The following is a 13308-nucleotide window of genomic DNA, read 5'->3' as shown; positions in this document are numbered from 1 at the left end:
TTTCATTTTGTTTAAAACATTTCCTTTAAATGTCTAGTTATTAATCAATTGCTGCAGCAAGCAATGGCATGAGTGAACCTCTGAAATCCCAGATGAGCTGAAGCATGCAGCACAGACTGATGCACTAGTACAAGACCTCCAGACTCAACACCCACAACACTTTATATAAAATACATGGTTATGGGATGGCACACACCCATACACTCAGACCAGGGGTACTTATACACAGACATGTAAACATGCACGCCCATGCACACACACACACACACACACACACTTACAGGGTGATGGCAGAAAGCTCTGACATCCTGCACGAATGCTGGACAGCCTGTGTTGGCTCACTGAAGCATTTCTGTGCACAGCTGCTAAACACGACAAAGACAATACAACAGAGACAACAGACACCTCTTCAGGACAGAACACTCACACACACACTCACATCCACATTAACACACTGTGCAGCAACATAATACATTTTGAGGGGTCATTAGGACATCAGAACACATTTCTTAAATACTCTTTCAAGTTTCCAGCTCCTTTTAAAGATATACAAATATATCCTTCTCAGAAATTTAAAACATTTGTTTTACAAAGTCTTCGGCCTAAAAACATACATTTGTAAAACGTATTCAAGGTGAAAGGATATTCAGGGTGCTGTGATTTACCACTACCTCACATTATCATCACTGTTATTGTGAAGATGTGGGTGGGGACTGAAGGGAATTTATGAAATGTTGTAGACATTACAAACTCCAGTTCCGTTCACTTGCACTGCAGAGTCATTAAGACTCTCTACAGTGAACCATTTCACATGAAACCACTAATAAATGCAGGTTTTTACAGTAGGTGGAGATTAGTTCAGAAAGCTGGAGTGTGAGTAAACCACCACAAGTTCAAAGGAGCATTATGACGATGTGCAATAGCGCTTAAAGCACAGCTTATATTCACCCGCACCCATCAGCACATGACCAAGCACACACCAGTGTAAACCTACGCATCCTTTCATCCAGTCATTCTTGAGAAAAGTGCCACCATAGGGGCTCTGGATCAGTGGAACATTTTGTCCTTCGTTACACTGCATAATCATCAAGAACGACGGAGAGAGGAACATCATGGCGCCATTCAGAGAAGTACAAAGCAGCACAGAACGTCCATTCATCTCTAATACTCCAATCAAAGCTCACGCAGCAGGCCGTCAGGGCCTAATAATGCAACAACACTATCGATCAGCCAATCAGATGAGTCAGAGCCCCACACCCTATTCCTTTGTATGTGTGTGTGTGTGTGAAAGAGAAACAGACAGAGAGGTGTGTTTCCATGGCGATTGAGACGGGCTTACTCACAGGTAAATGCTGGACTCGTTCCCTCCCACGTCTGGAGACTGCAGCTTCTGGACGAGGATGATGATGATCCCGATGAAGAGTACAAAATTTATCTGAGGAGATCAAAGACAGAGGAGTTACCGAAATGTTTCAACATCTAGTGTAAGTCTCCCTTCATTTCCAGAGAAATGTATGAGCAGATGTCCAGACATTTTAAAGCAAACTTTCAGAGAACCAGAGAAGGCATTTCTGCATTGAAAAGGAGTCACTAATAGTGACCATTCAAACATAACCTCATTTTCATAATACTGCTCTTTCCAGCAGGAAATCATTTAACATCTGAACAAACTGTTGCTCAAATATTTTTCGTTAATGGCATTCCAGCTGCAAAAAAGAACTCCCCAGTCTGTTATAAACTGTGGAGACGTGAGGCTGCTGGTCTTACCATAATAGAAGCAACGACAGGTCCCTTGATCACCCACCAGAGAGCAGTGTTGTCGTTCATATCCCAGCATCTGCGCAGACACAAGAAAATCAATGCAAATTAAAGCAGATCCTGTCACAAGAACATGACCAGCCTTCTCCCAGAGGACAAAAACAGACCACAATGATCTGAATCCGCCTTAAAGGCTTGTACAAACAGGCAGAAGGGGCATTTGTGCTAGACTGCATGAAACCTACCCAGAGTCGTCAAAATGAATGCGCAGAATAGCCCAGATAGTCACACAAATGGTTGGGGTTCCTGCGACACAAAAGAAACAACTAGTCTCTTTGATTTTAGGCCCTATTTACTATATTGGTATAAAAATGTTCCCTGTTAAAATAAACGTCAATTCAGCTCAGCTATTGCAAGGTCAGTGAAGGTGACTTAAGCAATTGTCTTAATCAATGTGTAAAAAGTGTGGAGACAATGCTATTAAATAAGAGCAGAATCCATAGCAAATTACAGTAAAATGTTAGAAACAAGCCCCAGCCTACCCCAGCCAATGATGGTGTACCAGTAGAAGTATCTCCTTTCTGGAAAGAAGGTTTCCACCAGCAGAGTGAAGAGATAAAGGCCTTCGATGAAGAGCCAAAAGTAATTGGACATCACACAGTAGTGGAAGAATACCATCACTGCTTTACATCCCACCTGGAAATAAGAAGAAACACAAATACTGAACACAGTGGATCGGTTAGTGCTTTCATTTATTCTCAAATGGGTTTGTACTATGGTATATCAATAAAGGACATTCTTCTGTTTCTGATTTTGCAGGCAACCAGACAAAGTTGGGAAGGAGTTCTAAATGGTTTTGCTGTGGGTTTGAAAGTTGGCCACACTCGTCACTCAGCAGGAGGTAAAAGAGGGAGGTGGCTATGTGGCAACAAAGGAAACCCAAGGGAGAGAGAATGAGAATTGAAAATGGTGCTTAGCCAATTTCATGTTATTTCAGACCAAAAATCTGTCCTGTTCTGTATAATTACCAGTTTAAACAATAACGGTAGAAGAAAATATCAACAGTGTTAATGGAACCAAATGGCGTTCAATGAAACAAGCTGACACCGAGCATCAGAAGAGCCCCAGCACTAGATGCTTTTAAATCCAAGCTGAAAGATTTTCCTCCTTAAACATGCCTTCAGCTTGGTTTAAATAGTGTGACCAGACGTCATCTTTTACCCGGACATGTCCTCTTTTTTAGACTTAATTTAGGGCGGAATTTCACAAACGTCCGGGATTTTGTTTTTCTAGAGCTTACATAGAACTTCGAGAAGCGTTTCTTTCAAAAACTAGTCCCGCCCTCCCCTACTCCGATTGGTTCGCTTGAGTGAGAAGGGGGCGTGGTGAAGTAGCCTAAAATCTTCTGATTGGACGGTCTGACTCTAGAGCTACCATTATTGGTCGATAACCTTCTCTGTAAACATTTAATTGGTCAGTCTGCACGTCAGTAGTCCTTGTTTACGTCAGGCAAAGCTCATGTACCTACCCTCATCTCGAGCAGCTGTGCCGAAATGTAAATGTAAGTTTTCGGATGAATTAAAAAAGAAATTCCCATGTTTTTCTCATGTGTAGCAAATAAAGGTGTAAAGGACCTAAAAGCACACATAGGTTCAGCTAAATATACAACAGTAGCGAGGGGCGAGAGCTCACATTTTTTAATTTGAATTTAAATTATATTGTATTTTCTCATTTGTAAAGCACTTTAATCGCCACAGATATTGGAATATGAAAAATGACATATCTAAAATAAACGTGCCTATAAGAACAATAATAAAGGTAATTGTAATATGACCACAGCACTAAGGACTGTTAAGATTTCAAGAAGCATAAGGTCTCATTAAAAAGTCAATCAATTCTCTTTTCAGTTTGCGCTATTTAAAAGAACACTACGTCGGCGTTTAATGTGTACACACTTTTATAAAAACAAAAAGCTTCAAACTGAACCAAGTTTGAATTTTTAATGTAAATGTAAAGAAAACATAGTGTTACCCATTACAAGTCTCTCCTAGAAGTCTAGAACTATTTTGGTAGCATTTAGTTTTAGAAATGCAGTACATCATTCATCTCCATTCACTGTAATAGGCGTAGCATTGTCCTTTATCATGCCCATCAATTAGTACATGATCTAATTAGAGGAGGAGTGATGTCATTGGGGCGGCCTGTGATTGGCTGTTAAGTTTGACTCAGAGTGCTGGGTCAGGTGTATAATGGGTGCATGTGGAGCGGAGCAGGTATTGTCATGGTAATGCAGCTCTAATGGAAGATTTCCCTGGCCTGCTGAACTCCACTGCTACAATGTTAATTATGGCTGTTTGTCTGACACTGGCCAGGCCCTGTACAATGTGTAGTGGCTCTCTGAGAGGTGAAAGCCCGAACCACAGCAATTTCAAAACGCATTAGCCCATGCCTTTCTGATGCAAATGGAACTAAGCACATTGTCTCATTCACATTGACCACTTAATTTACATCATGTTCATTGTGTTTGGCTTCTAGTGGCACACAGTTCAATTAAGTTTGTTATCACAAACAGAAGCCTGGAGAATTTAACATGAGTGAGATACTGATTAGTTACTTTAGGGTTTATTTCTTTTGTTTAGAGGGGTTGGAGGTGTCCACTGGAGGCTTATAACTGTTCATAGTGCAATGATTATTATCATATTTGTGATCTATTTTTATTGTTACTGACATTATATCTATTGTGGTTTGGATGCACAAATATTTTTCAGTCTATTAAAATATTACACTCAAATTTACCCCCCCCCCCACCCCACCCACACACACCAAATGTGACAAAAAAAAACAAATGTCGGTGAAATTGTAGTCAAATACGAACATTTTTCTCCACTTTATTTTCCTTCTAAATGAGAAATGTTGTGACTTCATGTTGAGCTGCTAGGGAGCAATGAGGGGTAAGAGTGGAATGGGGAGCTATTTGTTTTGAAAACAGCTGCAGCTTGATTGAGATAAAAAAAAAGGCACTTAAAGCTGCATATACTCTACACTGCATATAGATGAAAACCATCCAAAAGGGCCTCACCGTGTGGACAAAGCAGTGGTTACTGTCCTCCTCAGCATACAGTACCCCATCCTTAATGAACACAGAAATGGCTCGCAAGATGAACGACACAAACAGGTTCATGTGGATGAAGTTCCTGGTACAGTGCAGTTTCCTGTTAAAAAATGGAGCAAGTTCCAATGAGAACAGTGAATTCCAAAGATACAGGAACGAACAGGAATAATAACAGCCACATGAAAAAAGCCTCCACAGGAGTCGAGCCCATTTCATTGTGACTCCAGCTACAGCAGGCAGAATTAAATCAGAATCACTTGGTAGAGCAGAAAAATACAGCCCCTTCCAACTGGTAGGACCAAATTCAATTTCCAGTGCTGGAGAACGGGAGCGGAAATGGAACTGACCTCTAGACCAGTTTCCCCAATGTTTACTATATGTGGTGTGATTACTGGATGCAGGGATGCAAGACTGACCTGAACCTGCAAAGGATGACCATAGCGGTGGTGAGCGACACCAGGGAGGTGCTGTAGCCCACTGTGTAGAGAGCCTTTACTGACGCGTAGTACATATCCTGTAGGAATCATAAAGAACATAAGAACATAACGCCAAGGACATGATGAAATTTGATGAAATTGATGTCCAACTTTTCAGAGGGTTCTTTGTTACATTTTTTTATAAAGGTGTTTGATTGGCTCATAAGCCAGTGTATGAATTTTCAGCCTCATTTCCATATAAGGACAGCACGAATCGTAGTATCAATGTTTTCATACTTCAAGCTAAAAAGCAATGAATATGTTTTTGTCCTAGATGTGGGCCCCTTGGAGGAGCAGCAGAATGTGTATTTTAGAAGAACACGTACAGGTTTGGTGCTATTTTCTTCTGACATACAGGCTTCCATGTATTGTGGGTAAGGTTCAGACCAGCCATATTCAGTACAGTTCCTACTGATTTTCCCAAGGCCTGTGATATGACAGAACACAATAAATATGAATATCACACAATTTTAAAAATTGAAACATTAAGAGAAAAAAAGTAAAAAACTGGCCCAGTTTACTATTTAATCCAGATGTAGTTGACCAGCCAAGAGTTTTCCCCTCTTGTAAATAAAAGATGTAAGTGCTGTGTATCTGATGAGGGCAGTTATGGTAGTCTACCAGGCCTTAAATGGTTGTTAGCCCCTTTAGATTTTATTAATCTAGATTGAATCATTTTTTTTATACATCTGATCTCATTTCTCATAAATTGATTCTTTTCAACACCTCCTGCAATTAATAACTTGTCCTGAATATTTTCCAGATTTGACTGGAAAAGAAAACAGGAATGCTCTCGTAAATAAATAATAAATAATAAAAAATAAAACGATAATGCAGAAGCATCAGTAATAGAGTGAATAATAGATCACATCGGATAAACACTGTAGATACAACATGCTATAAAATCACTCACTCTCTGCAGGACTCATAAACACAAAGAGCTCAGGGCAGTTGACCACAACTGTCTCTCCAACGCTGGCGGCCTGCCAACATGTCAGGTTGTCCCACTGCCAAGCACAGCCTGAGAAACAAAACGGGAATATCAGCCTTGACAAAACTGCCAAACACGTCCCGCCACGCCATCCATTTAATGAAAAAGACCTGTATGTACGTCTCCACTCCTGTACACTTTATACAGGACACAAGATACACGTATATGGTTTCTTTCATTCAACATGAACCAAACCTGCACATATTTTGTGATGTCACAAGCATGAACATAGACCTCAATTTGGCCCACCCTGTCCTTCCGAAGTCATGTGGAGTGCTGTTACTGCAATTATGGGCATGGAGAAATACAGGAAATGCATTAACTGCTGTGCTGTTCATGGCTGTCAGGAAGCAAGCTTTCCAAGGAATCCAAACAAAAACATTAAGTGCTCAGTCCTTTAAAATAGTTGTAATTAAAAATGATGTTAGCGTTCTTACATGAGGATAAAGTTTTATAACAATGTCTTTTTTTTGCTGGCTGCTGATGCACTCCAAAGGCGTCTAGAGTCATCCACAGACGTCACATGAAAATGAATTCCTTAAATAGTTAGACGCCTGAGACGTCAAGCCGCACAGACCACCAGGGGGTGGTGTGAGTCAGTGCTGCATTTCCGTCCTCTCCACATGACTCATCCTGACCCTGGAGGTGAAACTGATCAATATGTGATCATGGTGAAAATCCATCAGGTTCTCAACAGAGTTGTCTCCTGATGGGGGAATTCAATTCTACTCCTCTGCTTTCCTTTGGTGCTTTGCAGTGATTATCCTCGCTCCAGCGATGCCTCCGTGTAGCGCCGAGAACCTGACAACAGCTCCGTTTAGGCAGCTGCAGATTTCCCTCCACCTTCTTTTGGAGCAAGAAGGTGCTGTGTGGTTTAATACAGATTTGATAGAGTAGTGACAAGTAACATTTACTTCATCACGTGTAGCTGGTTTATAGCCCTCTAGTGAGCAACTGACACTCAGCATGTTGACGTTAGGCCTACTCTGAGTCTTCTCCAGAACGAGAAAAACTTGTGTGTACTCAATGAACAAATAATAGGGGTCATATTCAAGCACGTTTCCTCAAGTGAACACAGTTCAGTGTCTTAATGAAAGGACTATGACCTGCTTTGGTCAAAATACAACAAGGATCAAATACCACAGCAGCGTTCTCTCCCGTCGAAACAGCACTGGTATAAACTGATTATTTTAGTGCCTGTTCCTTTAAATAATAATGAGCCACTGTTCACACTGACCTGAGCTCCCAGCAGCGAGGAACAAGCAAGCAAAAGCTGTTTTAAGACATTTTGTACATTTAGTCACTGATTCCTTTTCACTGTTTAGTTTTCTTATGTTTTGTTGTTGAGCTGCTTTGCTCTTTGTCATGCTGCTGACCTCAAAGCTGAAGCAATGCTGAATGTTTTGCAAAATTCCAGAGCAGGATACAGGTTTCTCCATGATTAAGTATTTGGAGCCACGACTTTTTAATTCTATGCAGTCACACAGCTCCAGGACCTGGAGGTTGTGGGTTCGATTCCCGCTCCGGGTGACTGTCTGTGAGGAGTGTGGTGTGTTCTCCCTGTGTCTGCGTGGGTTTCCTCTGGGTGACTGTCTGTGAGGAGTGTGGTGTGTTCTCCCTGTGTCTGTGTGGGTTTCCTCCAGGTGACTGTCTGTGAGGAGTGTGGTATGTTCTCCCTGTGTCTGCGTGGGTTTCCTCCGGGTGACTGTCTGTGAAGAGTTTGGTTTGTTCTCCGTGTCTGCGTGGGTTTCCTCCGGGTGACTGTCTGTGAGGACTTGGTGTGTTCTCCCTGTGTCTGCGTGGGTTTCTTCTGGGTGACCGTCTGTGAGGAGTGTGGTGTGTTCTCCCTGTGTCTGCATGGGTTTCCTCCAGGTGACCGTCTGTGAGGAGTGTGGTGTATTCTCCCTGTGTCTGCATGGGTTTCCTCCAGGTGACTGTCTGTGAGGAGTGTGGTGTGTTCTCCCTGTGTCTGCATGGGTTTCCTCCAGGTGACTGTTTGTGAGGAGTGTGGTGTGTTCTCCCTGTGTCTGCATGGGTTTCCTCCAGGTGACCATCTGTGAGGAGTGTGGTATGTTCTCCCTGTGTCTGCGTGGGTTTCCTCCGAGTGACTGTCTGTGAGGAGTGTGGTGTGTTCTCCCCGTGTCCATGTGGGATTCCTCCGGGTGCTCCAGTTTCTTCCCACAGAAACATGTTGGTAGGTGAATTGGCGACTCAAAAGTGTCCGTAGGTGTGTGTGTGTGAGTGAATGTGTGAGTGTGTGTGTGTTGCTCTGTGAAGGATTGGCGCTCCCTCCAGGGTGTATTCCCGCCTTGTGCCCAATGATTCCAGGTAGGCTCTGGACCCACCGCACCCTGAACTGGGTAAGCAGTTACAGATAATAAATGAATGAATTTTACTCCTGTCCTTTTACTTGAGCATGCATTTAGCCTACTATCCCCAGCTTTGTTTTTATGCATGAAGAGCTACATCACTGTCCCCTGAAGTCCTCCATCGTACTGAAATGTGGGCATTAGAGTGAGTTATGGCCAAACCTTTGGAGCGCATAATCTCAGATTGAAGAGATTTCCAGGAAGGCCCAGCGATCGTCGCATTAGAATCACAAAACAAAGACACAGAGGAGGTGCATTCAGCTCGGAGTGAAAAGGGTGACACTCACACTGAACGAGGGCCTAGGTGGATGGACACTGTCAGAATTCTCTAAGATCACGGCTTCACTGTCGATGTGATTCTGCGGTTATAAGGCAATCAACATCAGATGTGTGATCTTTCTACAATAAAGGCGTGAACTTACACTAGCTCATCTAACACACAGCATGAAACCCAGCTAAGAAAAACCCTTAGAGGTAACAAGAGGAGTTCACAGTTCCTCTGGCCATGTGCCTGATGACGTCCAGTCATGAAATCTGGTCCAGAAGCCTGTAGGGTCACATTGTATCTCTGCACTGAAAATGAATACACTGAATTTACTTTATTAAAATTCACTCTCACTCTATCTGTCTTTCATTTATGCATTTATTCTCCAACTACAATTAACCCTCTCTCTCTGTCTTTCTCTCTCTCTCTCTCTCTCTCTCTCTCTCTCTCTCTCTCTCTCTCTCAGTAGCTTGGTTGTGCTTGGTGTGCCCTGTGGCACTTGCTGCTCCTCCTCTTCACTCTAATCTGTTTTTGCTCTGTCTGGCAGCCTGGACACAAAGCCAATTACCTCTTAAAGGGCAAATAAGAACAGTCCAAACCAACGAAGAGACGATGCACTGGGCAGAGACAAACCACACACAAGGCCACACACACACACCCAAACAGTCTGATCATTACACAAGCACTTAACAGAGGTAAAACTAGAGCTAAAAGAGTCCATGTCTTGTGCTTTTTATCTATTATCCGTTATCACTTATATATTTTTTTGACTGTACTTCTAAGACTGATATGTAAATGTTCCATGTTTGATTGGTGGCACTGCATTTCAACAAGTCCTAAAATACACCTTACAACATCAGTGTGAAAGTGCAGGACTGACCAGCTTTAGGGTGTATAGGCTTGGCACACTCAGCTCTACTCACTCTTTTACTTTTCCATTAAGAAAAATTTCTCCTGGACTCTGGAATTGGAGACTTGTTTTTAGCACTTACTCACTCATTGGTTCCAAGCAAGGTGATGGTTCCATGGTTGTCAATCACAGCGAAATACAGCCATACAGCACAAACAAGGCATTTGTAACATTTCCAAGCTTCAGAAAAGATCAAATTTGTTTTAAACCGACTCGCAACAGAAGCTCGTAAATTTACGTCATGGTTTGTGAAGTTCAAACACTCCTTGGATCGGTGGCTAAGGAAACATGAAACATAATAACACGAGAATACACGATGTGTAAACAATGCTTAAAATTATCGCTGCCATTGCTCTGGTTTCTAAAGCCTCCAGTTCCTGTTAGAAACAATGATTTGCAACATCTCAGGCTACATTTCTAGGGGCAGATGTGCTAATGGGAAAGCAACCAAGTTCCATAGGCCAAAAAATGAGTAGAGTCAAGTAGAGTAGGCACCTTGCAGTGGAAAAGTGCCAGTAGGGATTTGTATATCTACATTACTGGGTTTGCAAAGAATGGCTTTGTAATAATGATTAATAAACATTAGTCTAACAGGTTGTGGATCATGGGTACTGTGGGTCAGAGACTTGCCTTAGCAAATATTATTACTATAGATTTCATTAACCTGGTGTAATTGGACAGATCACTCATCAACGAGTAATAGCATTGACTTTTTGGATTTGGGGCTAGACTCATGAAGGTGTGCTATCCCACATTCGAGGGCTTCAAAGGCTCCATTCATCTTCTTTGGGAAGGATTAGAATTCCTGCCACCGTTATGCATGAGAGTGCATGCCCCCACAGACACCCACACACACACACACAACAAATGCTGAGTAAATTTCCATATGAAAATCCATCAACAGCCCCAGCACTGTGCTAATATGAAACATAAATATGACACTGGATCAATGCTCCGTGGTCCGGAAGAGAGCCCCCACTCATGAATCATGGGAGATAATGAATGGGGCTTGGCTAAGCTCACACACACACACACACACAAGTCCACTTATAACATTTCACTAAAATAATCACACTTCTCACTTTTCCTGTTATTACTTTCCCTTTAAGGTCGTTAGGCGGAAATGAGCCCTGTTCTGATTGGCTGCCTTCTATTGTGCTTCTTTTAAACAGCAGCCCTCACTGAAATGTGCAGAACATCCTGGTACAGTTTTGAAATCCTTATGATAAACGTAAGCAAAGTATTCAGAAGTTGTGATCCGTTTACTTCCTGACAGCCAAGAACAGCACAACGTTTAATGGCTTTCCCCATGTTCCACACCACTTCAGCAGGAACAGGCAGGGGCAAGCTGTGGAAGGCTTTGTTTTTGAAGGTTATATGCAAACGTTTACATGGATGTGACATCACAAAAATGATGATGGGAAAACTGGCAAATTATTGGCTTTTTTCTTCACACAGACGCAGCCAAGACCAAGGCAAGATTTACCCTTGTTCCCACTATAAAAACAGAAATAAAAATCTAGTGTGATTCCTTCAATATCTCAGCTCTGTGCAGTTGTTGGCTCACTGTCAACTCCCCACACACAACATGGCAGCTGTGTATTGTGTGTGTGTGTGTGTGAGTGTGTGTGTGTGTGTGAAATAGCACAGTAATGAGGTCTGCCGGTGGTCTATTATTACAGTTGGTCTATACTGGGTTTCATAATGGAGTGTTATGGGAGTCCATCCTGTTTATCCTTTAATGAAAGACGGAGCGTCTCTCGGAGCATGTGGCTGTTTTATTTCGAGCTGAAAGATTTCCTGTCTGGGGAGCAGCAGTCTGTCCCAGTTTAAAGAAATAAAGAACGAGAATCAATATAGAGGACGTTCTATATAGAGGCTGCTCTATCAGGACTTTTATTTTAGAAACAGATCTGTTTGAAATTCAGAAGTCAGGGGAAAGAGGCAGTAAAGATTTTAATTAGCTACAGCGATCGTTTCTTGCAAGCTGCTCCACCGCGTCGCTGCCTGTGGAAGAGACACATCGGGGCTTAGTATATTATCTTTCACTAAGATTTTTTCATTCTCTCTCTTTTTTTTATCTCTTTCTTCTCCTTAATCTTTTGCTCTCATCTTCCTCTTCCTCTGCTTCTCTTATTCTCATCTTTCTCTTCTGATTTTTATCTTTTTATTTTCTCCATTTTTGCCTTTCACTCTCTCTCTCTCTCTCTCTCTCTCGCTCTTCTACTCCTTTCTTTATCTTTATTCTGTTTTTTGTTGTATTTTCTGTTTTTTATTTTCATCTTTCTCTCTCTGCATTTTCTCTCATACACTTTCTCTGCTTCCTCTCTTTCTTGTGTTTATCTTGCCCCTTTTTCTCTTTCATTTGTTTTTGTTTCTCCTATTTTTCTCTTTTTATATCTCTCTTGCTTGTTCTGTTATGGTTTAATTCTCTTCAGGTTTAATGGCTTGTGTCTTGCTTGTTTTCTCTTCTTTCATTGTCATCTCTCTCTTTCTCTCTCTCTCTCTCTCTCTGGTTAGAATGCTCATACAATTTGAACATCTGTGAGCAAAAGTAACTGGACATGAATGGCCTTGAGGGAATTGTGAATGTTACGGCTGGTGATACACAACATAATGAATCACTGGACCCTTGGCTCTCTGGCAGTTAAAGCGTCTTGGTCAGTAAACTCCAGTGCTCTTTTGCAGCAGAGTGAGCACCAGCTCTCCAGAAAAAACACCCTCACTAACTGCTAGCAGCTCAAGCTGTTTCACTCTTTCAGCTCTATTATCTTCTGCTCTAAACCATCAGAATTAGCCCGAGTGGCCTTCAGGGTGCCAGCTACATGAGTCACACTCCTCTTCCTCTCTCTTTTCTACTCTCACAACCTATTATCTGTGTCTTCTGCCCCTTCTGCATTCGTCTCTTTCTTTCTCTTTCTCTCTCTCACCATTTTAATCCATTCTCTATTCTTTTCTTTCTCTCTCTCTATGCATTTCCTCCCTCACATTCCCTCCATCTCCTATTCTCTTTCTCTGTATCTTACTCTACTTCTCTCCATTCTTTATCTGCATCTCTCTCCCTTTTCTTTCTATTGTTCTCTTTTCTCATTCTCTCCAAAACACTCCCTCCATTCTTTTTTGCTGTCTCCTTATCTTTTCTTTCCTTCTCTCTCTCTCTCTCTCTCTCTCTCTCTCTCTTTTTAAGTGTCAGTTCTCAGGGGTTGTTTAAAATGAAACCACTTTTCCAGAGCTGCCACTGTAATTGGTGCCAGGTGTCACAGCCCTCGCTTCCTGTTTACTGACGATAAATACAAGACATTGATAAGAACATGCAAGTGTTTGAGTGTTTGAGTGTGTGTGTGTGTGTGTGTGTGTGTGTATGTGTGGGGATGATTTGGATGACACATATTGACTGTGATGTACTCGATGAACTCGGGGGAGGAAG

General features: G+C 42.0%; 1 protein-coding gene across 6 annotated transcripts in view; it reads right to left on the bottom strand.

Moving 5' to 3' along the window:
* The window catches only part of LOC136678104 (pituitary adenylate cyclase-activating polypeptide type I receptor-like), a 33889-nt gene that overhangs the window by 7879 nt on the left and 12702 nt on the right, over nucleotides 1-13308 (bottom strand). For 2 of the 6 annotated variants that reach the window (XM_066655947.1, XM_066655949.1), the window contains exons 4-12: nucleotides 6260-6367; nucleotides 5673-5773; nucleotides 5287-5384; nucleotides 4838-4970; nucleotides 2301-2454; nucleotides 2004-2064; nucleotides 1768-1837; nucleotides 1344-1435; nucleotides 282-365 (exon numbers count right to left, since the gene is read on the bottom strand). In XM_066655947.1, coding sequence (XP_066512044.1) covers nucleotides 282-365; nucleotides 1344-1435; nucleotides 1768-1837; nucleotides 2004-2064; nucleotides 2301-2454; nucleotides 4838-4970; nucleotides 5287-5384; nucleotides 5673-5773; nucleotides 6260-6367 — 901 coding nt within the window. The remainder of the gene's footprint in view (nucleotides 1-281; nucleotides 366-1343; nucleotides 1436-1767; nucleotides 1838-2003; nucleotides 2065-2300; nucleotides 2455-4837; nucleotides 4971-5286; nucleotides 5385-5672; nucleotides 5774-6259; nucleotides 6368-13308) is intronic. The other 4 variants (XM_066655948.1, XM_066655950.1, XM_066655951.1 and 1 more) reach the window with 2 other exon arrangements.

This window comes from Hoplias malabaricus, chromosome Y (genome assembly GCF_029633855.1).
Source record: "Hoplias malabaricus isolate fHopMal1 chromosome Y, fHopMal1.hap1, whole genome shotgun sequence".
NCBI classification, from domain to species: Eukaryota; Metazoa; Chordata; class Actinopteri; order Characiformes; family Erythrinidae; genus Hoplias; species Hoplias malabaricus.
Note: the sequence above shows the minus strand (reverse complement) of the source record. Positions and strands in the feature narration are given on the sequence as shown.